General features: G+C 44.6%; 1 protein-coding gene and 1 long non-coding RNA gene across 3 annotated transcripts; one reads left to right on the plus strand and one right to left on the minus strand.

Moving 5' to 3' along the window:
• Window positions 1-675: 675 nt before the first annotated feature.
• Window positions 676-4,366, plus strand: LOC120855808 (protein S100-A7-like). 2 transcript variants are annotated; one of them, XM_040230570.1, is made up of 3 exons: window positions 676-783; window positions 2,235-2,391; window positions 4,146-4,366. In XM_040230570.1, exons 2-3 carry the CDS (start codon window positions 2,251-2,253, stop codon window positions 4,308-4,310), a joined length of 306 nt encoding a protein of 101 aa, XP_040086504.1. In that variant the 5' UTR covers window positions 676-783; window positions 2,235-2,250; the 3' UTR covers window positions 4,311-4,366. The 2 variants fall into 2 exon arrangements, with proteins under 2 accessions (XP_040086504.1, XP_040086505.1); XM_040230571.1 differs by having other exon boundaries at window positions 690-783; window positions 2,246-2,391.
• On the minus strand, window positions 4,218-5,610 carry LOC120855809. The gene is made up of 2 exons (XR_005719316.1): window positions 5,341-5,610; window positions 4,218-4,556 (listed from the first exon to the last, which is right to left on the minus strand). It is a non-coding gene; the product is annotated as an uncharacterized LOC120855809 (long non-coding RNA).
• Between the last annotated feature and the right edge of the window lie 19,470 nt (window positions 5,611-25,080).

A 25,080-nucleotide genomic window follows, 5' to 3' on the forward strand; every position in this document is an offset into this window, starting at 1 on the left:
CCATTGCCTTCCCTGTGTTCCCTCGTCTGTCACTGTGGGTTACGACACCTGTCTCCCTCCCAGGATCCACTGAGGACTGGGTGTGAAGATGGCAGTGAGGTGACCTACTTCCCTCCCCTGGACTGTGAGTCCCAGAAGGAAGGTCTTGAGATTTAGTTGAAGGATTAATAGAAGGTTTTGAATTAGGCTTTTCTGGGATCACATCCGGAATCTACTGTCTGCTAGCTGTATAATCTTAAAATCTTTATAAACCCGATTTTCCACTCGTACCTGGAGACAACAGATCTAGCTCATAGCTGGCAAGGACGAAGCAGGCAGCAATGGCAGCAGCGTCTTGATGCCTGGCACATCTTTCGCTCTTAGTAAGCGGTGGTTGTTACACTCAGAACAAGCTTGTAGAAGGAATGAGTGAAGGAAAAGGGAGATTTTGCTGCCTTCAGAGTCTAAAATTCCACCTTTCTTAGGTCCAGAAACCCACTTTTCTCTAATCCCTGTCCTGTTGCTACACACTCCACAGGCCCCAGATCAAGCAGGGGACAGAAAAGCCTCTAGGGGAAAATCCTGGGAGGTGGAGTGTGTCCTGGGGTTCTGCAGGGAAAGGCTGAGCACACCCTCCTGGGTGTGGCCCACCCACCTGAGTGGGGCAATGCTCCAGGAAGCAGCGAACAGAGCCGCAGGGCTCCCAGTCCTGGGAAGCGCTTGGCTAAGCCTTATAAAGGGGCCAGTCTCCATCCAGGATGCAACTCACTCGTCCTTCTCCTTGGTGACGTCTCCTCTGATCAGGTAAGTCTGCTCAGGCCTATCTCTCTTTTCTAGGAGGAGCCGGGAAGCAGCTCTGGGAGGGGATGCAGGAGCCTGTGGTCCAGTCCCGACTCTGCCGCCAACAGGGCTGTGTGCCTTCACCCCTGCTGAGGTCCCATCTGTGTGGCAAGATGACCAATACTCCCTGCTCTTCCACTGGCTCCTCGGTGATGCTCTTGTGGACACGTGCCCAGTGGGAGCTGAGGACCCTCCCCCTCCTCTTGCTTTCTTCTTTCTCTGGATTCACCTGCTTATCAGGTCAAAAAACCCACCGATTCCACCCTTGAGGAGAGTGGGAGCCCCAGCCAAAGCCTTAACCACAGGCCTGGGACCCCCCTCTCACCATTACTCTGGTGAGACGTCCTGCCGTGACCTGAAGAAAAGACTGATCAACCAGAGCTCCCCACCTCCTCCCAGCAGGAAAATGCTCAGGGACCGTCTGCACACGGGGCTCAGCTCCGGTCTTGGCCACATTGACAGAGGCCTTGGGTGGGTCCTCTTACTGACAGAACAGTGGGCTCTTTCTCCTCCATCAGAAGGCAGTGGGGTTTGTCTTAGATACTGACATGCGTGACGCAGGGTCATGTCCTGGCTGCTGAGGGAAGTCTGGCATGGGAGGGCTGCTCTGTCCCGTTTCTCTGCTGGGGTCCAGGGCAGCCCAGACCTCTGACTGCTGGGGGAAGAACCTGCTTAGGGAAGTCTGTCGTTCTCTTTATTTTAATGAGGTCAGGCCTTGGAGATGCAGATAGTGCCCAGTAACAGAAGAGCGGAAGGACCCCCATCTCCCACATTCCACCCAAAGCCTAGAACTGAGTTGTATATGTCCTTTCACTTCAAAACCCCAGCTGATTCTGGTCCCCAGTCCCTCTTCCTCTCTCAGGGGTGGCCCAGGAAGCCCCCCACCAGGGCTCAGGACAGGACTGCCTTTCTGTCCACTTATTGTAGAGCTTGCTTCATGGTCCAGGTGGGCTTCTAGAGGGTCTTCTGGAAGCAGCCCAGGAGGCTCAGACCAGATCAGAGGGGACACTGTCCTGCCCCCGTGACTCTGACCCTGACGCTGAACCTGGAGGAGATGGATTTGCTGCTGTTTGGGGGGTGGGCTCCTCCACGGCTCTGGTTGCTGCGTCCCGCCTCAGGCCCAGTCTCCTCACTGGGGCTGCCCCCCGTCTCTGCTTCCACACGCTGTGGTCCTCCCCACAGAGGAGTCTGCCGGTCTCCTTCACCTCCTCACGCCCTGAGCTGTGGGGACCCAGGCCCACGCCTGGTCACGCCCTCCTGCTCCTCAGTGTCTCCTCCCAGCACGCAGAGAAGCAGTTTCTTCTGTCCCATCTGAGCCGCGCTGCGCTGGCTGCTCAGCCCCCAGCCAGGTGTCCGAACTTGGGGACCCTCCCCTGGGGAAGGACACAAAAGGTCACTGACTCCTCTTCTGGCAGCTCTTTGGAAGCCAAGATGAGCGGCTCTAAGCTTGAGCAGGCCATTTCAGCCTTGATCGACCTGTTTCACAAACACTCGGGACCCGATGACACCATCGAGAAGCCGGCCCTGCTGCAGCTGCTGAAGGAGAACTTCCCCAACTTCCTCAGTGCCTGTGTGAGTGGGGTTCTGGTCCCCCATGGTGACTGGGTCCTGGCATGACTGAGGGCCCTTTTCTGGGTGACTTTGGACAAGTCACTCTCATTCTCTGATCCTCACTTTCTCATCTGCAAAAGGGCATCATAGAACTTCCTATCCTGTCCTATATCAGGGTGTAAAGAGATGGATGTATGTGGCAAAGTAGGAAAATGTGTGGATACAAGTAGTTGATGATAAGTTATCAAAAAGGGCTACAACTGGAGGGCAGTGGATGGGTCCCCTCTCACCTGTCCCACCTTCTGTATGAGACTCAAACTCTTCTGCTCAGATCTTGAAAGGCTCTAGCAGCACCCCTTAGGGTTCTTGAGATCAGAAGGAAGGTGACAGAAATTCCATCACTGGCAGAATATTTTTAATAGGAACAAAATTTTATTTATTTATCTAAAAATATATTTGATTTACAATGTTGTGTTGGTTCAAGTATACAACATAGTGATTTGATATTTTTATAGATTATACTCCATCAAAGTTATTATAGCACATTGATAATATCTTCTATGCTGTACTTTACCTGTTTTTATCTCTGTCTTTTTTTTCATACCTAGTAGTTTGTACCTGTTAATCCCCTCCCCCTATCTTGCCCCTCCACCTATCCCTCTCACCTCTGGAACAACTAGGTTGCTTTCTGTATAAATGCAGTACTGACAGAATTTAACCCCTCCGTTTACAATGCATCATATGCTGACCTGCTTTAACCCAACAATTAGAATATTCTGAATGAATTACAAGAAAAAAGAGGTTGCTGCTGTTACTGCTGCTAAGTCGCTTCAGTTGTGTCCGATTCTTTGTGACTCCATAGTCAGCAGCCCACCAGGCTCCCCCTTCCCTGGGATTCTCCAGTCAAGAACACTGGAGTGGGTTGCCATTTCCTTCTCCCCCCAAAAAAGAGGCTACTAGGTAACAAAGAGGTTAGGTAAGTAAGAAAAGGGAACTCAGAGCATGTAGGATCCTGGAGGCACAAAAGAGAAAATAGGAGAGAAGGGTTAGGCTGAAGATGACAAGGATGGAATTTATTTATTCTTTATTTATTTAATTGAAGTATAGTCAATAATATAGTTATAATATATAGTTATAATACAGTTATAATATTGTGTTAGTTTCAGGTATGCAACACAGTGATTTGATTATATCTACATATGAGTAGGGCTTATTTGGGGCTTTTCTGGTAGCTCAACTGGTAAAGAATCCACCTGTAATACAGGAGACCCCAGTTTGATTCCTGGGTCAGGAAGCTTCCCTGGAGACGGGATAGACTACCCACTAGGGTATTCTTGCCTGAAGAAACTCCATGGACAGATGAGCCCGGTGGGCCACAGTTCATGGAGTCGTAAAGAGTCAGACAGACTGAGCCCAGCACAGCGTTTATCTGAGTCCCGGAGCAGAATTTAGGTAGGTTTAGCCTGGTAGGGGTTTGAGGGGGTGGTCTGGGGCTGGAGACCACCCACCAGCACACTGATCAGGGCAACTCAGGGCAGAGTCTGCTCACCATGTGAATCTCTCATCCAAGTTCACATTTGGGGAAGGATTCTCTGTTGCACTGCAAGGCAACGGCAATGTCCCTACCTCATCCCTCATCTCCACTCCTCAGTGCCACACCAGACACCTTGGGGCTGTGCTGGGCCCTCATTTCTCTGTCTCTGCCTCTTCCTCTTCTCTCAGCTCATCACTCTTGTGGGGCTGAATTTGCCTTGTTTTGTGTTTTTTTCCCACAGGAGAAAAGGGGCAGAGATTACTTGTCCAATATCTTTGAGAAAAAGGACAAGAATAAGGACCAGAAGATTGACTTTTCTGAGTTCCTGTCCTTGCTGGCGGACATAGCCTCAGACTATCACAACCACAGCCACGGAGAGGAGCTCTGTTCTGGGGGAAATCAGTGAGCCCAGGGGCCTCCAGACAACCCAAGAAACAATAAAGGGTCTTTTCTCACCAGAAACCTGTGTTACTTCCTCCTTTTTGTTGCTGCATGTAGTTCAGAGAGAGTACGCAATGGTCAGTTACCCGCTCTGTAGATTCTCCAGTATATGAACAAATTCTTCATAGCAAATCTCCTTCCCAGTGTGCAGCAGTGATGAGACTTTTTGCAAAGAAAATTGACAAGTGTATTGTCTAAGAGGAGACATCTCCTGAGGAAATACACAGACAGGCAGATTGATAATCACTCTGTGTGGTTTCAACACATGCCCACCTCCAAACACCCTCATTCACACAATCCCAACCGTCTAAATGGTGCAGGTGCTTCTGAAGACACTGGGACGTGGCCAGCGCTTTTTCCTGGGAGATCAATCTCTTGCTCTGTACCCCCAGCCCTTCACTGCCTGTAGGGACTCAGGGTCAGGGTGTCTCTCCAGCCAGAGAGGGCAAGAGAGCCCCAGCTTCATCAATTAGATTGTTCCTCAGCAGAGGAATCATCCTTGAATATTGACAATTTATATTGGCTGTTCCATGCACCCGTGATTAGAGAGAAGAAAAGTGTGAGGCTGTTACCATCCTGTGTTCTGGGCACTAAGAATTCTATCATGCGATTTTTTGTCCTCAGAAAACTAAAACTCTTTAAGCCAGTGGTCCTAGAAGAAAACAGAGTGTACCCCTGTTAGAAAGGCTGGACTATTTCATGTAAGATCTCTCAGCTTCAATTTGACCAACAGTTACAAAATTCTTATTCAAAGGGGAAAATTTTCTGCGGAGGAAAAGGCCTACTGTTATGTGTGGTAACCGCTGCTGTCTTTTTAAATGTCCTTTTGAATCAGGTCTGTGTTAACAACAGTTTTACCCTCAATATATCCCCAGCCAAGGCGTTGTATACATAAGAGATAATGTACATTGTCAGATTTCTGTAACTGTATTCAACTGAACTAAAAACAAAGACATGAAGGAACACTCTTATCCCAGATAGACAGGTGCGCTTACCTTCAGGTTACCCAGGGCCTGTTCCTCAGCCAAGGCCTGTGGGAGCTCCTCCACCAGGTCTCCATGGGAGCTGGAGGGACAAAGTGTCAGGACGCTGATGAGGCTGCTCAGGAATCCCTCGGCGTTTTTTTTTTTTTTTTTTCTTTTTTTCTTTCTGATGGGAACATGGGGTGGAGTCTATGCTTAAAGGAGGTTAGTAACTATGGACTGAGCTGCCATTGAATCATCCTCTTTGCTGGATGAAGGAGAGCAAAGGAGAGGAACAGGAAAGATATGAAATGGAGCTTCTGCATTTTAACTAATGAGAAGCTAACCAATGGGGAAAAAACCAAACACTAAAATGCATGCTGGCTTTCCATGACAGGGACCCTTGACCCTCCTGCCTGTTTTGAGCTTCTGCTAAATCATCCATGTCTTCTGGATTTCTTCCCAGATTGCTGCCTCCCCATGTACCCAGCTGCAATTATTGTGCTTACTAAGTCGTCTATGAGAATTTGCTTTTGTTTAAAAGCAAACTCTTTTAGGGGACTGTATTCTATCCTACCTTTCCAAATAGCTATTATCAATCAAGTTTTATTTTTCCCAGTCATTTCCCAAATAATGTGTGCATGTCCACTGAGTTAGTGGCTGTCCACACTCACATAAGTCTTACATTTAACCATCGAAGTAGCTCCAGAATGAGAGCAGTACCCCTTTTCCATCAGCAGCCATGTTCTCCTGAAAGAAAAGTGGGGAATGAGAGAGTTAATTCTTGGGTAGGTTGATAAGGAGTCCAGGGCCCCAGAAAAGGACGAAGGGGTCTGGAGCCCTCAAGGAGGAGAAAGGGGTCCGGATACCTCAAGAAGGAGAAAAGGACAAACTTTTTCCCTACATTCCTTTGTTTAGTCACATAAAATTTTCTTTCTTTTTTTTTTTTTTAAAAGCCCCAGCTAAAGATTACGTGACAAAACAACTCATCTTGCTCAATCAGTTCAGTTGTCCAGTCATGTTTGACTCTTTGTGATCCCACGGACTGCAGCATGCCAGGCCTCCCTGTCCATCACCAATTCCCAGAGCTTACTCAAACTCATGTTCATCAAGTCGGTGATGCCATCCAACCACCTTAACCTCTGTCATCCCCTTCTCCTCCTGCCTTCAATCTTTTCCAGCATCAGGGTCTTTCCAAATGAGTCAGTTCCTCTCATCAGGTGGCCTAAGTATTGGAGTTTCCAGCTTCAGCATCAGTCCTTCAAATGAATATTCAGGACTGATATCCTTTATATCTGACTGGTTTGATCTTGCTGTTCAAGGGATTCTTAAGAGTATTCTGAAACATCTCAGTTCAAAACCATCAATTCTTCAGTGCTCAGTTTTCTTTATGGTCCAACCTCATATCCATATATGACTACTGGAAAAAGCACAGCTTTCACTAGACAGACCTTAGTTAGTAATGTCTCTGCTTTTTAATATGCTGTCTAGGTTTGTCATAACTTTTCTCCATTAGCCTGTTAATCTTTATCTGTTGCTGCTGCTGCTGCTGCTAAGTCACTTCAGTCGTGTCTGACTCTGTGCGACCCCATAGATGGCAGCCCACTAGGCTCCTCTGTCCCTGGGATTCTCCAGGCAAGAATACTGGAATGCCATTTCCTTCTCCAATGCATGAAAGTGAAAAGTGAAAGTGAAGTCGCTCAGTTGTGCCCGACTCTTAGCAACGCCATGGACTGCAGCCTACCAGGCTCCTCCGTCCATGGGATTTTCCAGGCAAGAGTACTGCAGTGGGTTGTCATTGCCTTCTCCAATCTTTATCTATTAGAGGGCAAACAGAATGAAAACCACAATCACAGAAAACTAATCAAACTGATCACATGGACCACAGCCTTGACTAACTCAATGAAACTATGAGCCATACCAGGTAGGGCCACCCAAGATGGACGGGTCATGGTGGAAGGGTCTGACAAAACATGGTCCACTGGAGAAGGGAATGGCAAACCGTTCACTATTCTCGCCTTGAGAACCCCATGAACAGTATGAAAAGGCAAAAAGGTATGACACTGAGAGATGAACTCCCCTGGTCAGTAGGTGTCCAATATACTATTGCAGAAGAGCAGAGAAATTGCTTCAGAAAGAATGAAGAGGCTGAGCCAAACCAAAAACAACACGGAGTTGTGGATTTGACTGGTGATGGAAGTAAAGAGTGATGCTGTAAAGAATGATATTGCATTGGAACCTGGAATGTTAGGTCCACGAATCAAGGTAAATTGGAAGTGGTCAAACAGGAGATGGCAAGAGTGAACATCAACATTTTAGGAAACAGTGAGCTAAAATGGACTGGAATGGGCAAATTTAACTCAGATGACCATTATATCTATTACTGTGGGCAAGAATCCGTTAGAAGAAATAGAGTAACCCTTATAGACAACAAAAGAGTCTGAAATGCAGTACTTGGGTGCAGTCTCAAAAATGACAGAATGGTCTCTGTTCATTTCCAAGGCAAACCATTCAGTATCACAGTAATCCAAGTCTATCCCCCCAACCACTAATGCCAAAGAATGGTTCTATGAAGACCTACAAGACTGTTTAGAAATAACACTCAAAAAAGTTGTCCTTTTCATCATAGGGGACTGGAATGCAAAAGTAGGAAGTCAAGAGATACCTGGAGTAACAGGCAAATTGGGCCTTGGAGCACAAAATGAAGCAGGGCAAAGGCTAATAGAGTTTTGCCAACAGAACGCACTGGTCATAGGAAACACCCTCTTCCAACAACACAAGAGACAACTCTACATGTGGACACCACCAGATAATCAGTTTTGAAATCTGATTATATACTTTGCAGCCAAAGATGAAGAAGCTCTATAGAGTCAGCTAAAAGCAAAACCAGGAGCTGACTGTAGCTCAGATCATGAACTCCTTATTTCCAAATTCAGACTTAAATTGAAGAAAGTATGGAAAACCACTAGACCATTCAGGTATGACATAAATCAAATCTCTTACAATTATACAGTGAAAGTGACAAATAGATTCAAAAAGGACTTCATCTGGTAGACAGAGTGCCTGAAGAACTATGGATGGAGATTTGTAACACTGTATAGGAGGCAGTGATCAAAACCATCCAAAGGAAAAGAAATGCAAAAAGGCAAAATGGTTGTCTGAAGAGGCCTTACAAATAGCTGAGAAAAGAAGAGAAGTGAAAGGCAAAGGAGAAAAGGAAAAATATACTCATCAAAATGCAGAGTTCCAAAGAATAGCAAGGAGAGATAAGAAAGCCTTCCTCAGCGATCAATGCAAAAAAATAGAGGAAAACAATAGAATGGGAAAGACTAGAGATCTCTTCAAGAAAATTAGAGATACAAAGGGAAAATTTCATGCAAAGATGGACACAATAAAGGACAGAAATGTTATGGACCTAACAGAAGCAGAAAATACTAAGAGGTGGCAATGATATACAGAAGAACTGTACAAAAAAGACCTTCATGATGCAGATAATGACGATGGTGTGATCACTCACCTAGAACCAGACATCCTGGAGTGTGAAGTCAAGTGGGCCTTAGGAAGCATCACTATGAACAAAGCTAGTGGTGATGAAATTCCAGTTGAGCCATTTCAAATTTTGAAAGATGATTACTGGTTTGATCTTGCTGTCTAAGGGATTCTCAAGAGTTTTCTGCAACATCACAATTCAAAACCATCAGTTCGTCAGCACTTAGCTTTCTTTATGGTCCAACCCTCACATCCATACATGACTACTGGAAAAAGCATAGCTTTGACTAGACAGACCTTAGTCAGTAAAGTAACATCTCCGCTTTTTAATATGTTGTCTAGGTTTGTCATAACTTTTCTCCATTAGCCTCTTATCCTTATCTGTTAGAGGGCCGACAGAATGAAAACCACAATCACATAGTCATGTATGGATGTGAGAGTTGGACTGTAAAGAAAGCTGAACCCTGAAAAATGGATGCTTTTGAACTTTGTTGTTGGAGAAGACTCTTGAGAGTCCCTTGGACTGCAAGCAGATCCAAATAGTCAATCCTAAAGGAAATCAGTCCTGAATATTCATTGGAAGGACTGATGCTGAAGCTGAAACTCCAATACTTTGGCCACCTGATGTGAAGAACAGATTAGTTGGAAAAGACCCTGATGCTGGGATAAAACTGAAGGCAGGAGGAGAAGGGGACGGCAGAGGATGAGATGGTTGAATGCATCACTGATTCGATGGACATGAGTTTGAGCAAGCTCCAGGAATTGGTGATGGACAGGGAAGCCTGGCATGCTGCAGTCCATGGGGTCACAAAGAGTCAGATATGACTGAGCAACTGAACTGAACAGAAGTTCTTCCAAGAAGCAAGTGTCTTTTAATTTCATGGCTGCAGTCATCATCTGCAGTGATTTTGGTGCCCAAAAAAATAAAGTCTGTTTCCATTGATTTCCTATCTATTGACCGTGAGGGACTGGATGCCATGACTTTAGTTTTTTGAATGTTGAGTTTTAAGCCAACTTTTCACTCTCTTTCACTTTCATCAGGAGCTCTTTAGTTCCTCTTCACTTTCCACCATAAGAGTGGTGTCATTTGTATATTTAAGGTTATTGATATTTCACCTGGCAATCTTGATTCCAGCTGTGGTTCATTCAGCCCAGCATTTCACATGATGTACTTGGCCTATAAGTTAAGTCAGCAGGGTGACAATATACAGCCTTGATGTACTCCTTTCCCAGTTTGGAACTAGTCCGTTTCTCCATGTCTGGTTCTAACTGTTGCTTCTTGACCTGCATACAGGTTTCTCAGAAGGCAGGTAAGGTGGTCTGGTATTCCCATCTCTCTAAAAATTTTCCCGTTTGTTGTGATCCATTCAGTCAAAGGCTTTATCATAGTCAATGAAGCAGAAGTAATTGTTTTTCTGGAATTGTCTTGCTTTTTCTGCTGCTGCTGCTAAGTCACTTCATATGATCCAACAAATGTTGGCAATTTGCTTTCTGGTTCCTCTGCCTTTTCTAAATCCAGTTTGAGCATCTGGAAGTTCTCGGTTTACATACTGTTGAAGCCCGGCTTGGAGAATTTTGAGCATTACTTTACTCATGTGAGATGTGTGCAATTGTGAGGTAGTTTGAGCATTCTTTGGCATTGCCTTTCTTTGGGATTGGAATGAAAACTGACATTTTCCAGTCCGGTGGCCACTGCTGACTTTTCCAAATTTGCCAGCATATTGAGTGCAGCACTTTCACAGCATCATCTTTCAGGATTTGAAATAGCTCCACTGGAATTCCATCACCTCCACTAGCTTTGTTTGTAGTGATGCTCCCTAAGGCCCACTTGACTTTGCACTCTAGGATGCCTGGCTCTAGGTGAGTGATCACACCACTGTGTTCATCTGGGTCATGAAGAGCTTTTTTATGTAGTCTTCCATGTATTCCTGTCACCTCTTCTTAATATCTTCTGCTTCTGTTAGGTCCATACCATTTCTGTCCTTTATTGTGCCCATCTTTGCATGAAATCTTCCTTTAGTATCTCTAATTTTCTTGAAGACATCTCTAGTCTTTCCCATTCTATTGTTTTCCCCTATTTTTTGCACTGATCAAGTATATACTGCCTTGCTTTGCATTGGAAAAGTATATAATGCCTCGCTTTGCATTGAAAATGTATGTAAAACCTTGCTAAAAACTAGCAAGCGGGCATTCCTTCTACCCCGTTCCGATGTCCATGTCAGAAGCTTTCTCTGTCTCTTTTATAGTTTAATAAAACTTCACTACACAGAAAGCTCCTAGTGATCAAGCCTGGTCTCTGACCCTGGATCGAAATCCTCTCCTCCAGAGGTCACGAATCCCGGCGTAGCACATGTCTCGCAGCCGTAACCTACAGTCTCCAGGTCGCATCCTGACCCTAAATCTCCTGTTTGCGTTCCCACAGCCACTTCACATGGCCACGGCCCTCAGACACCAGAAAACTGCATGACAGATAATGAAGATTTGGAGAAGGAGAGCAAGAACATGCAGCTCACTTATTTCCTCTTCCACATTAAATAAATTTTTTTGTTTTTCTGATCCATAGACTCTTCCTTATAAACCTTTCCCATCTCCTCTTTCCATCCTTTTGTGATTATCCTTCTGGAGGACCTGAGCTCTTCTAGGCACCTGGGATCCTGGGAGCTTATATAAAATCTATGAAATCGGTCTGCAGCCCTCTTCCCCCACTCTCTTAGCATCGTCTTGGCTCCTGACCTCAGGTCTGCACCACTGAACCTGGCTTTGTCACCATGAGTGACTTGAGCAGGAGTTGAGGCTGAAGTCAGTAGGTCTGGGCCCATGCAGCTGAAGGGCCCCCATGAAGTTTGCGCTGCCCTGGTCTATGGCTATATGGATGCTTTCCTGCCCTGGGAGGCGTTGGACCTGCCTGCCTGATCTCTTCCTTCCAGATGTCAAAACACTCTCTGCTCATGTCCTTGAGGAATGTTTTTGAGGATGTCAATGGTGATGACAAAGAAAAGGATCAGAAAGAGCAAGTGTGAATGTGCGGCCTGGGATGGAAAGATGAGGCAGATGAGGGCATGTGTCTCCATCACTTCCCCAGCTCTCTGGTTGGTGTTTCGGAAACATTGGCAAAAACACTGGGGGCAGCTGTTGAATGTGACCACAAAAGTGGAGACAAGAGGGTGGTAATAATCTATGCAGCTTTGAGGATGCCCTGAGCACCTCTCCCCAGAGCACAGGTCCCCATCCACACATGCCCCCGAGATTGTTGGGCTGGATCCTCCGGCAGCCCTATGTTCGCAGGGAGGCTGGGGGGACACTGTGTGGTCACTGTGTGTATGTGTCCAGGAGCTGCGGTTCCAGCATGTTCTCTTTGAAGATCCCCACTGGCGGGTTCCTCATCTCCCTCTGCAGGACCCAGCTCTGCCCTCCCAACCCCCTAAAGGCATCAGGAAGCATCCCTAGTTCAAACCCAGCTGTAGTGAGAGGTTGGGGTGGACCCACCCTCCCTAGTCCTAGGCTCCTGGGAATAGAGTGGAGCAGACACAGGTGCCCAGAGCTCGTGCAGGCAGGGAGTCACTTTGCAGCTCTGCATCCCTGTGGGTGCTCCTTGGTCCTGATGGTCCCAGCTAGCCTGAGAAGGAACTGAGCCTGGGGTCCCTCAGCCTCTGGAGCCCTGGGGGCCCTGGGTCACCTCGGGGCACCATTTCTCAACTGGAGTTGGAGGTTCCACAGATTCTTCTGTGTATGTGTCCACCTCCAACTAAAGAAACACCAGAAAGCAGCTCAGTGCAGTGTGTACTTGGGATGCATGACAGGATTCAGGTTACTCATGTTCCTTTTATTTTTCATTCCATTTCTTTCTGGTTTTCTTTGTAAACCCAGACATGCTTCTGCTCATTTTAATTAGATAAAATTAGCAAGGAGATTAAGGTAAAAGAAGAAATGAAAAATATTTAAATGTTCGGTGAATCAAACAATGAGGTACAAGAAGGAATGCAGAGAAACACAGACACATCTGAAATGTTCCTCGGACTTCATGTGACTTAAACCAGTCTCCAGACGAGGGGAAAAAGGATTCTCTTCCTCGCCATCTTGAATTGTAGATTCGGGGGATGTGGAAGAACATTCTCCAGAAACAACTTCCTTCTCCTCTTCATGTCACCAAGAATCACAAATCAGTCAGTATCATTCTCAAATCGCCCACACTGCATCCAATTCAAACCACTCACCTGTTTCCTGTTTGAATTTATTTGCAAGCTTTCTGGGGACTTTTCCCCTTTTCTTTTTATTTCATTTATCCCCCTACTCTCTCTCCCCATTGAGCCAACAGGCCAATGGGGCCAATCAGAAAACCAAACCAACAACATGCTCCAGCCCCTGTGGATTTTCCAGGGGCAAAGACTTCCCAGGTCTTTCTTGTTTGCATCTGTTATGAACAAGTGGTTACTTGATAACACAGACATACACAGGTGTGCTTTTGCATCCCCGCCCCCCCCAATTATTGGTTTCTTTTTCCTTTTTCCAGAAAATGCAAACAAAAGAAAAACAAGGTTTTCTACTGAAGGTACATCTCTTCTTCAATATGAAGACATTAATTGAATTGATTGGATCCCCCATGCAGTGGTCAGCAAGGTCCTTTGGCAACTGACATAACATCTTGAGTCTCAGGAGCTGGGGTTTGTTTGAAGAAACTTCCCTCTACAAGTCATGAGCAAAGGGAGATAGATGTGTGGGGAGGGAGAGGGCTCATGGGGAAGAGGACGAAAGGAGAAAAGAAGAGAATGTCATTGGTGAGGAAGAAAATGAGAAACTGCTCTGTTTCTCCCCCTGACCTCCTTCCCTCTCTTCTTGCTGAAGGATGACTCCAGCCCACCAGGGGTGTGAGCTGAGTTCACTCTTGGGGTCTTCGACGCATACTTTTTTGTCTTCACTTCCACTGAACTTCGCCTTTGTGTATTTTTATTATTACATTTTTGGTTCCCCCAGCATCTTAATTGTACATCAGTCACTGAGAAATGAAGGTTGCCTATTAGGAAGCAGTTCAGTTCAGTTCAGTTCAGTCACTCAGTCGTGTCTGACTCTTTGCGATCCATGAATTGCAGCATGCCAGGCCTCCCTGTCCATCACCAACTCTTAGTTTTCTGAATGTTGAGCTTTAAGCCAACTTTTTCACTCTCCTCTTTCACTTTCATCAAGAGGCTTTTTGGTTCCTCTTCACTTTCTGCCATAAGGGTTGTGTCATCTGCATATCTGAGATGATTGATTTCTCCCAGCAATCTTGATTTCAGCTTGTGCTTCTTCCAGCCCAGCGTTTCTCATGATGTACTCTGCATAGAAGTTAAATAAGCAGGATGACAGTATACAGCCTTGACGTACTGCTTTTCCTATTTGGAACCAGTCTGTTGTTCCATGTCCAGTTCTAATTGTTGCCTCCTGACCTGCATATAGGTTTCTCAAGAGGCAGGTCAGGTGGTCTGCTATTCCCATTTCTTGAAGAATTTTCCACACTTTATTGTGATCCACACAGCCAAAGGTTTTGGAGTTCACTCAGACTCACGTCCATCGAGTCGGTGATGCCATCCAGCCATCTCATCCTCTGTCGTCCCCTTTTCCTCCTGCCCCCAATCCCTCCCAGCATCAGAGTCTTTTCCAATGAGTCAACTCTTCGCATGAGGTGGCCAAAGTACTGGAGTTTCAGCTTCAGCACCATTCCTTCCAAAGAACACAGGGCTGATCTCCTTTAGAATGGACTGGTTGGATCTCCCTGCAGTCCAAGGGACTCTCAAGAGTCTTCTCCAACACCACAGTTCAAAAGCATCAATTCTTCAGCTCTCAGCTTTCTTCACAGTCCAACTCTCACATCCATACATGACTACTGGAAAAACCATATTCTTGACTAGATGGACCTTTGTTGGCAAAGTAATGTCTCTGCTTTTCAATATGCTATCTAGGTTAGTCATAACTTTCCTTCTAAGGAGTAAGCGTCTTTTAATTTCATGGCTGCAGTCACCATCTGCAGTGATTGGAGCCCCCCAAAATAAAGTCTGACACTGTTTCCACTGTTTCCCCATCTATTTCCCTTGAAGTGAGGGGACCAGAAGCCATGATCTTAGTTTTCTGAATGTTGAGCTTTAAGCCAACTTTTTCACTCTCCTCTTTCACTTTCATCAAGAGGCTTTTTAGCTCCTCTTCACTTTCTGCCATAAGGGTGGTATCATCTGCATATCTGAGGTGATTGATATTTCTCCCAGCAATCTTGATTCCAGCTTGTGCTTCTTCCAGCCCAGCGTTTCTCATGATGTACTCTGCATATATGTTAAATAAGCAGGGTGACAATACAGAGCTTTGACGTACTCCTTTTCCTATGTGAAACCAGTCTGTTGTTCCACGTCCAGTTCTAACCCTTGCCTCCTGACCTGCATATAGGTTTCTCAAGAGGCAGGTCAGGTGGTCTGGTATTCCCATCTCTTTGAGAATTTTCCACAGTTTATTGTGATCCACACAGTCAAAGGCTTTGGCATAGTCAATAAAGCAGAAAGAGATGCTTTTCTGGAACTCTCTTGCTTTTTCCATGATCCAGCAGATGTTGGCCATTTGATCTCTGGTTCCTCTGCCTTTTCTAAAACCAGCTTGAACATCTGGAAGTTCACAGTTCATGTATTGCTGAAGCCTCGCTTGGAGAATTTTGAGCATTACTTTACTAGGATGTGAGATGAGTACAATTGTATGGTAGTTTGAGCATTCTTTGGCATTGCCTTTCTTTGGAATTGGAATGAAAACTGACCTTTTCCAGTCCTGTGGCTACTGCCGAGTTTTCCAAATTTGCTGGCATATTGATGCAGCCCTTTCACAGCATCATCTTTCAGGATTTGAAACAGCTCAACTGGAATTCCTTCACCTCCACTAGCTTATCAAATATTAATAAGCAAGAAGCAAGATTTTACTGAAAGAGCCTTAACAGTCCCACAGCTTGTCTAATCTTCAAACATTTTAAAAAACTAGTTTGTATTGGAGTATAGTTACTTTACAATGTTGTGTTCATGTCTGCGGCACAGCAAAGTGAATCAGTTATATGTATTTATATACACTCCTTTTTAGACTCTTCTCCCATATAGGTTATTATAGTATTGACCCAGGAGCCTGGTGGACTACATCAATGGGGTTGCAAAGAGTTGGACATGACTGAGTGACTAAGCACAGCACATAGAGTATGGATAGAGTTCCCTGTGTTATATAGTAGATCCTTGTTAGATTTCTACTTTGTATATAATTGTGTGTAAATATCAATGCTAATCTCCCAGTTTATTCCAGACATTTTCCTCAACTTCCTTATTCTTTGAGCATCTACTTTAAAATATGTGTCAATTTCTTCTCCACCATGTTGATATGTGAACGTTTTACAACCCAGGAATATTTTTCTTGAGAACCTGGGAGCCTCCCTCCTAAACGTAATAATGAAGAAAAATGGGATCGCTTTATCCCAGTCTGTGTGGAAAGGCAGAAGCGTCATTTCCAGTAGTGCCTGTGAGTAAGCACACACGGCCAGCGCTGAGGCTGAGAACCTGTATTATCTTCTCATTAGATCACTCAGTGTTTGAGGTGAGGTGAAGTCGCTCAGTCATGTCCGACTCTTTGCGACCGGTGGACTGTAGCCCACCAGGCTCCTCCGTCCATGGGATTCTCCAGGCAAGAATACTGGAGTGGGTTGCCATTTCCTTCTCCAGGGGATCTTTCCGACTCAGGGATCGAACCCAGGTCTCCTGCATTGCAGGCAGACGCTTTAACCTCTCAGCCATCAGGGAAGCCCCCCTCCCAGGCACTCGTTTCAGAGTAGCCGAGTTCAATCTTTCTCCTTCCAAGTCTTGACCTTTATCACAATGTCTTGAATCAATTATCCTTGCCTATTTGATCCCATCCAATGCAATGTTTTGGGGATGATCTGTGGCACTTTTCTATTAACTAAATAACTAAAGAAAAATCTTAATTTCAAAATCCATAATGATAGCTGCTTTGGTCAGTTCAGGGTGCAGTAACAGAATATCTTGGATGAGGTTGCTTAAACAATAATTATTTGTTTCTCAAGGTTCTAAGGGTTGAGCGTTGAAGGTGAGGATGCAGCAAGGTCAGGTTCTGGTGTATGCCTTCTTACTTGGTCATGTTTTGCCACCGCATTTATCTTCATGTGGCAGAAAGAGAGAAAGAACTGGCTAAAGACTGTGATGTCATAGGGACTCCACCCTCATGATCTGATTACCTCCTAAAGTCCCCACCTCCTGGGACCAACCCACCGGAGTTTATGGTTTCAACGTATGGATTTATGCGGGGACACAAAGATGCAGCCCATAACGATAATAGCTCACACTGTTTACAGTCAACAGAGTTCAGAATGTTCAACGTACTGTGTACTTCAGAGTGATATTCTCTACGTTGGGCCTATTTCATTGTTCTTACATAATTTATTGTTTAATTATTATAAATATTCACCAACTTTTATCAACAGTTGTTGAATCAAGTATAGGAAAATTTTCAAAAAATAACAATATGTTGCTTGGTCAAAGAAATACAAATCTACTTGGCAAATTGGAGCTCTACTGAAACTCAGTTAACTCTCCACCACTGAAATCATTAGCAGGACATAACAAATTTAATCCTTCAATGTTCTTAAACAGTAATTGAACATGCCCCTTTTATCTCAGCAAACAACTACAAGTTCATTATCTGTCTGATGAATAGACACAATGTACATGAAATCTGTTAAAATGACTTAATCATTGATGTACCATCATTATCATTTCCAAAACGTTCTAAGCTTTTTGAGACATAAATTACCACTTGTATTTTACAAAATACTCAGTTCAATTTATGATTGTACCAGGATACTTCTACTCTATATTATTTCTGGGGGAAAATTTGTATCGTTATCCTAAAAATTAATCAATCCATTTGTTTTAATAGAAAAGTTTGTCTTGAAATACCTATAGATATTTTCCTATTTAGTAAAATATTTTCAAAAGGAATATTTAGCCCTTCAGAAGAATATTAGTCATAATATCCTCCCCCTCTTCTTTTCTCACAGCCCAAAAAACAAAAATATTGAAATTACTGATATTTTTGAAAATAAAATGTCTTTGTGATATAAGTAAAAGTAACTGCAACAGGAAGACAGTGATGGGGACTTGCTCTGTGGCCCAGTGGTGAAGAATTTGCCTGCCAATGCTGGGGACATGGGTTGGATCCCTGGTCTGGGAAGATCTCATATGCCACTGAGCATCTAAGTCTGTGCACCACAAGTACTGACCCAGAGCTCTAGAGTCTGTGAGTTGCAAGTACGGAAGCCTGTGCACCTAGAGCCTGTGATCCACAACAAGACAGTAGCCCTCAGTCACCACAACTAGAGAGAAGCTGAGCATGGCAATGAAGGTCCAGCACAGACAAAAATAAACACAAATTTTAAAAAGTTTTAAAAAAAGATAGTGATAAATGGAAAATATACTTGCCACACATGACAATTTTTAATTAATTTTTGTGAGGAGAAGAATTTCTAGCACTCCAAATAAAGAATGCAAGTGGATACAGTAGACACAAAAAACTTAACTTTGTTTATAAGAAAATTAAATCTTACACGTTGTTTTATCTAGGGAAGTGTGGAGACTCAGGAATAGTAGATATGGGTGGAGATTGTAATGGGGTTTGACGGGTGCACCGTCGATAATGCAAGACCTTTAGCGAGACCTTTAGCTCAGGGCTTAGAGGTCATGCTCCACCAACGGGCAACCTGGGAGCTGTCCTTGTGAGAGTGCAGTGACCGTCAGACAGAGGCCTTCTCTATGCACTATCCAGGCCCTCAGGCCTCAGGGCTGGCAGGTGAGATGGGGGCTCAGGACAGTTTGAGGACTGTGTCCCACAGAGCTCCGGAGCCCATGGCCCACCAGCCAGGTCCAGGCCTCAAAGCAGCCGCAAGCCTCTTCCCCATCTCCACCTCCGTGACCTATAGGCAGCAGCAATCCGCTTGGGCAGTGGTCCCCAGATACCTTGGAAGCTGGAGGAAATTTCATTGGCCATTAAAAAAGAGCTTCACCAGCTTCTGTCTCTCCGTTCACGATTCCACACTTGGTCCAGTGTTGATCAGTTGTCCACCCCCAGCAGGTGGTGGGGAGGTTAGGGTTGGTGTACAAGGGTCTTATAAATCATTACTTGAGGCTTGCCTCTATAGCTGGGGCCTCTCTCAAAGAGGGTAATAGTTGTGAACTGGGGCTTAATCCGATTGGTATTTGCTACAAGTTATTCTCTCCAGTTTAAATGAAAAGCCTGAGGGCTGGTCCCTTTTCAACAGGGGTACTCTCTGTTTTCTTTTGGGGCCATTGACTTAAACAGTTTCAGTTTTCTGAGGACAAAAATCACACAACATAAGATTCAGTGCCCGGAACTTCTCCAGAAGCTCTGAAAATATGAAGCCGTGAGTAAAAGCTAGACCTAGGGAGCTTGTGGTGGTTTAGTTGCTAAGTCATGTCTGACTCTTGCAACCCCATGGATTGTAGCCCGCCAGGCTCCTCTGTCCATGGGATTTTCTAGACAAGAATACTGGGTTGGTTTGCCATTTCCTTCTCCAGGGGATCTTCCCGACCCAGGGATGGAACCCAGATCTCCTGCGCTCCAGGCAGATTCTTTACCAACTGGGCTACCAGGGAGACCTAGGGTGCATCTCCCTATCCAGCCAGGGGAGGCCACGCCCACAGGTAGGAGTCACGTATCCAGTAGGTCCCATCTGGGGCAAGCCAGCACAACTGAGTGATCCGGTCCCAGGCAGTGTCCGGCCAGGCAAAAGGAGGACCTGAGTTGAGATTAGAAAACACAGGAATGATTACATTGTTTCTTGAAGCAAAAATCCCAATTGTTTCCAGCCATCATAACTAAGTTGCTGGCTAACTTCTGGGGATGGCTCTATTTGTTCCCAGCATATGGGGGCACTAGACATTAGGTGTCCCTTTCCAGGAGTTAGCCATATGACCTCATCCCATATTTGATAAACATCCAGTAAAAAAAACACCGGGCCTAGACCCATTTGTCTTATGTGCAGCAAAACAATGATTAAACCAAGACAAAGTATAATCAATCAAGGGTAAATGTCTATTATGCCCATAGTTAAGGTACCAAGTGTTACACCAGTTCATTTTAGGATTGTTAGATGTCATCAGATTAAGAAGAGGCATCACATATGATTGTTGTTGGCACAGGTAGTCACAGACTTGGAGAAAGTCCTTTCCCTGAAGTGGAGACTCCCACCATGGGAAGCCTGCCACTGATGAGGAGGAGGAGCACTCCACGGATCCAGCAACTAGCCCGATTGTGGAATGTGGCATAGGAACGAGCCTAGGACTGGAAGGCATTGTGTTGAGAGTCAAATGGCAGACTCAGTATTTTTGCAGCCAGCAGAAGCAGGTCCACATAGATTATCAGGCCCATCTGAAAAGTAGAAATTGAAAGCATAGAGAATGAAGCCATAAAAATGACATCACTTAGTCCGGGGTCAGGATGCACCCACGAATCAATCCTTGGCACCTTGACAGCTGTGGGAGAAGGAAGAACAACCCGATAAGGACCTTTCCAGAGGGGCTCGAGATTGCCCCCGAGGTCCCAGTGTCTTTAGCGAGACCTCGGTTCCTGGCTCAAACAGCGGCTTGTTTGACTCAGACGCTGGGTCAGGAGTCACCTTCCAGAGTTCCTCTAATGTTTGCTGGAAAGGGGAAAGTTGAGCCACATAGTCAGTTAACTCCAAGGTTTTAGGAAAACTCTGGCGTAAGCCTTTAAGAATTTTCATTAAGCATTTTCAGGAATTACTAGTCGTCCACTCTTGGAGTGTAACCATCCATCAGTCATCTTTGCTCCTCTTTCCTCATATCTTTCTAATTCTTCCTCAGCATATTGTGGCTTTTCCTGTTTAACAGACCCTGTCCAGATCAAAGGAAAGATATCTGTAGTGAAGAGGGTTTGTAAAGTGTCACTCTTCTGACCTGGCAGTAAGCCAGCTCATTATCCTGGGCCACTTTACTCCCATCTCTTTTGTGCCAGCACTCGTTCCTGGGGGGAGAGAATTTGCTTCTAAAACCTGTTCAGCCATCTCCATGTTGTAACCTGCTTTCCACTTCCCGTCCTGAACAAGATAACTGCCATCTGTAAATATCTCCATGTCTGAGTTGTCTAATGGGTTATCCATTAAATCTTCCCAAGCTGCATAGTTTAGAGTTAAAAATTGGAAACAATCCTGACTGGATGTTTCATTTTCCTTCTTAAGGAAAGTGGCAGGATTTAGGTTTCCACAGACTTTAAGCTTAGTTATTGGTCCTTCCAACAGCATTGACTGATATTTAAGGTGCCAAGTGTCTGTCAACCAAGTATTAACTTTAGAGTTTAAGATTTCACTCACATCATGAGGAGTCAGTGTAGTAAGTTTCACCCACTAGTAAACTTATGAGCTTTAAGCACTCATAAAGGAAAAGCAGCAGTTACTCTTATCTTCTTTATTTAGATGAGCTACAGGTGGTTGGTGAGGCCCTTGGAGTTGCGTTGTCACTATCAAGGCCATACCTTTCCTTTCAGTAACAAACAGATTAAACTCCGATCCTGTGGGCAAGCTCAAAGTGGGAGCTTGCAGGAGACCAGTTTGAAAAGCCTTAAAATCCCTTTGAGTATCTGGACACGAAACCAGGTTGTTGGTTTGGGTTTTTTGAGTTTCAGTTAAAAGTTTATGTAAAGGCTGGGCAAGTTCCCATAACACAGAATCCCAATGTGGCAGTAGCCGGTGATGCCATCAGATCCTCTCAATTGTCTTAAAGTCATAGGTAAGGGATGATTTAGTATAGGCTTAATTCTCTTGGGGCCTATGGCCCTTGTCCCTTGTAGAAAAGAAAGCATCCTTTAAGTCAATGCCTGAAAAATTTTTGGCTCATTTAGGAATTTCAGCCAGTAGCATTTAAGGATTAGGGCCCACGGGATGTAAAGGAACCACAGTGTCATTTGTTATTTGTAAATCTTGAACTAGTCTCTGTTCATCATTTGACTTTTTTACACGCAAAATAGGAGTGTTACATGGACTGTTACAGGGAATTAATAGTCCCTACTCCTTTAAATTCTCAATGTTAGCTTTTAACCTTTTCTTAACCTCAGGTTTTGGAGGATACTGCTTTTGATGTGGAAATAGGTGAGGGTCTTTGAGCTTGATAATGACAGGGATAGCATTTTGTGGTTGGCCCACAGTTTTCCCATCAGCCTATGCTCTAGGATTTACATTTTGTTCAATTAATGGGAGAGAAAGTGTAGGCTCCATTTTCATGAGAACAGAGGCCTGAACCTCAGTATACCCCTCCTGAGAAGGCTGAGGGAGACTCCAGCATGATCAAAAACTCGTGAGAAAACAGCACAGAGTCCCAGTTGCAGCTTAAAGGATGACTGAAATAATAGTGTTTGGCCCATCCAGAGAGTCCCATCATGGAAGCTGATCTGGGGGACAGTGAACCAGGGGCTTCAGTAAGCACAGAGTAAGTTGACAGTGTCCAAAAGGTAACTTACTGTTTGGTCCCCCAATTATTAAAACTCGGGGTTCCTCAGGGGTGTTTAGGATGGGCGCTTGTGTGGGATCCCCTGAGCACCTTCAGTCCTGATTGGTGAGTCTGGGCCCTGGGGGCCTAGGACTCTGAGGGCAGCAGTCTCTTCTCCACTGTGGTCCTTTGCAGACTGCACATGGAGCTGGGGGTGGATTAGATGCCTGAGAGTAATCCTGCTTGAGGTGTCCCCCCTTTCCACAGTAATAGCAAGTCTGTCCCTTCTCACCTGGGTCCCTCTGGGCATTTTTTTTTGGCTGTTTCAGAGTGGACCTGAGAGCTGTCATAAGGGCTTCAGTTTCTTGGACAGAGGAGCTGGGCAGGCTACAGTCCATAGGATCGCAAAGAGTCGGACATGACTGTGTGACTAACTTTCACTTTTGCCATATTCATAGACTGAAATAGTTAGTGCTGTTGACCTTCCTATACTACTAAAAGTGATGTGTATATATATAATATATATATATATATATTTGTAACCACTCACAAAGTCCCATGTCATTTATATAGAAATGGAAAACAAAATTTGAAAATATAATGCTTCTGGAACTCAAAAGAAATCCAAAGAGAAAAAACAATCTTGAGAGTCAAGAACAACAATGGTGACTCCAGGCTTCCTGAATGCAAAGCACCTAATGATGCCATAGCAGTCAAAACAGTGTTCTACGGGCAACAAAATAGGCAGAGAGACCAATGAACCATAAGGGAGTCTCAAATAAAGTCACACATGTGTGGCCAAATAATTTTTGCCAGGGTTCTAAAATTACCAAGGGAAAAAAGGATAGTCTCCTTTACAACTAGTAGAATAAAAAGGCAACCTATAGAATGAGAGGACTTATTTGCAAATTTTGCGTCTGAATAAGAGGCCAATATCCAGAATATAGAAGAAACTACTATAACTCAACTTCAAAACAACAGCAGGGAAATAACTGAGTTTAAAAAAATGTGTAAAAAGCTCAAGAGACATTTCATCACAGAAGACACAGAAGTGATCAATATACAGGAAAAGTGCTCAACATCACTACCAGTGAAATGGAAACCAAATTAAAAGGAGATATCACCTTTCTGGATGTGTATTATAAAAAAAAAAAGAAGAAGAAGAAGAACAGCTGTTGGCAAGGCTGAGAAGTGGAACTTTTGCACCATGTTGGTAGGAATGTGAAATGGCATAGCCCTTAGGTTAAACAGTTTGGGAGTCCCTGAAGAAATCATTAAGAAAACTATCATAAGATGCAGGAATGACTCATTAGAGTTTATGTCCAAAGGGAGTAAAACTATAATGTCCAGGAGGTATCTACAGTCTTGTGTCCATGGCCACACTGTACACAACAACCAAGACAGAGAAACTGCCCAGTGTCCAGAAGCAGATGAATCATAAAGAAAATGTGGTGTATACGTAGAGTGGAACACAATACAATCTTTAAAAAGGAATGAAATCCTGTCATTGGCAGCAACCTGAATGAAGCTGGATGACATTCGTTAGAGTGAAATAAGCTAGTTACAGAAGGACAAACACTGCATGATTTCCTTTAACTGAGGTATCTAAAGCAAAACTCAGAGAAGTAGAGAGTAGAAGGGTGATTCTAAGAGCTGGGAGGAGGTTAACACGGGGAGTGTCTGTTTAATGGTTATAAAGTTTTAGTTGCAAGAAGAGAAAGTTCTAGAGACATGCTGTACAACATGGTGGTGGAGTTAACAGGACTGAATGGACACATCAAAGCTTAAGAGGCAAAACTGGAGTGAACTTCCTCCATCTACACCTGGAAGCTCCTCCTTTCTCAGAACTGGGCATTACATATAGGTACCACCAGGGGCTCCCTGCAGAAGGAAGGCGGCCCCCAGTACCAGCTGTCTCAGGTGAGGGGAAGGATTCATTCTGAGGCTCTAAGAGGAAAGAGTTTGAATGAGGCAAGTGGCAGAGTGATGAATCATGACCAATCAAAATGCAATAAGACCTACTAAGAGGTGGGATTTACTCTCAAATGAAGCTGTGATTGACCCCATAAGGGGTATTCTAAAATGGAGTTTTGTTCATTAAGAAGCCAGTAGGACTTCCTGGTGGCTCAGTCATTACAAATCCACCTGCCAAAGCAGGAGATTTAGTCTTGATCCCTGATCCAGGAAGATTTCACATGCTGCAGGGCAACAAAGCCCATGTGCTGTAATTACTGAGCCAGTGCTCTAGAACCCAGGAGCAGCATCTCCTGAGTCCACATGCCAAAATCTACAGAAGCCCGAGAACCGTAGAACCCATGCTCTGCAACAAAGAAGCCGCCACAGTGAGAAGCCTACACACCATAACTAGAGAGTAGGCCTCGCTCTCCACAAGTAGAGAAAAGCCTGTGCGGCCAAAAAGACCCAGCACAGCTAATAAAAAAATAAATAAAAATTAAAAATAGTCCTGTAAACATTTCCCTGGGTAGTAGTGATGAGGTTTGTCTTCCAGGTTAAAGGATGTTCATTTGGTATAAAGTCAATGCATAGAGTGAATGTGTATACTTTGTTTAATTTTTATATACATACTCATTCATGGTGCAAAGGTGATGGGCATTTTTCTGGGGAAGTGGACAACAGTAACAGTGATGTTTAGGTTGACATAATCAAGGAAATCACAACACAAAAAACTCACACACACACATACACACACACACAGAATCATACTATTCATTGCACATAGAGACACACGCAGTCCTCTGGACAC

Source organism: Oryx dammah, unplaced genomic scaffold (genome assembly GCF_014754425.2).
Source record: "Oryx dammah isolate SB20612 unplaced genomic scaffold, SCBI_Odam_1.1 HiC_scaffold_28, whole genome shotgun sequence".
In the NCBI taxonomy this organism is placed as follows: Eukaryota; Metazoa; Chordata; class Mammalia; order Artiodactyla; family Bovidae; genus Oryx; species Oryx dammah.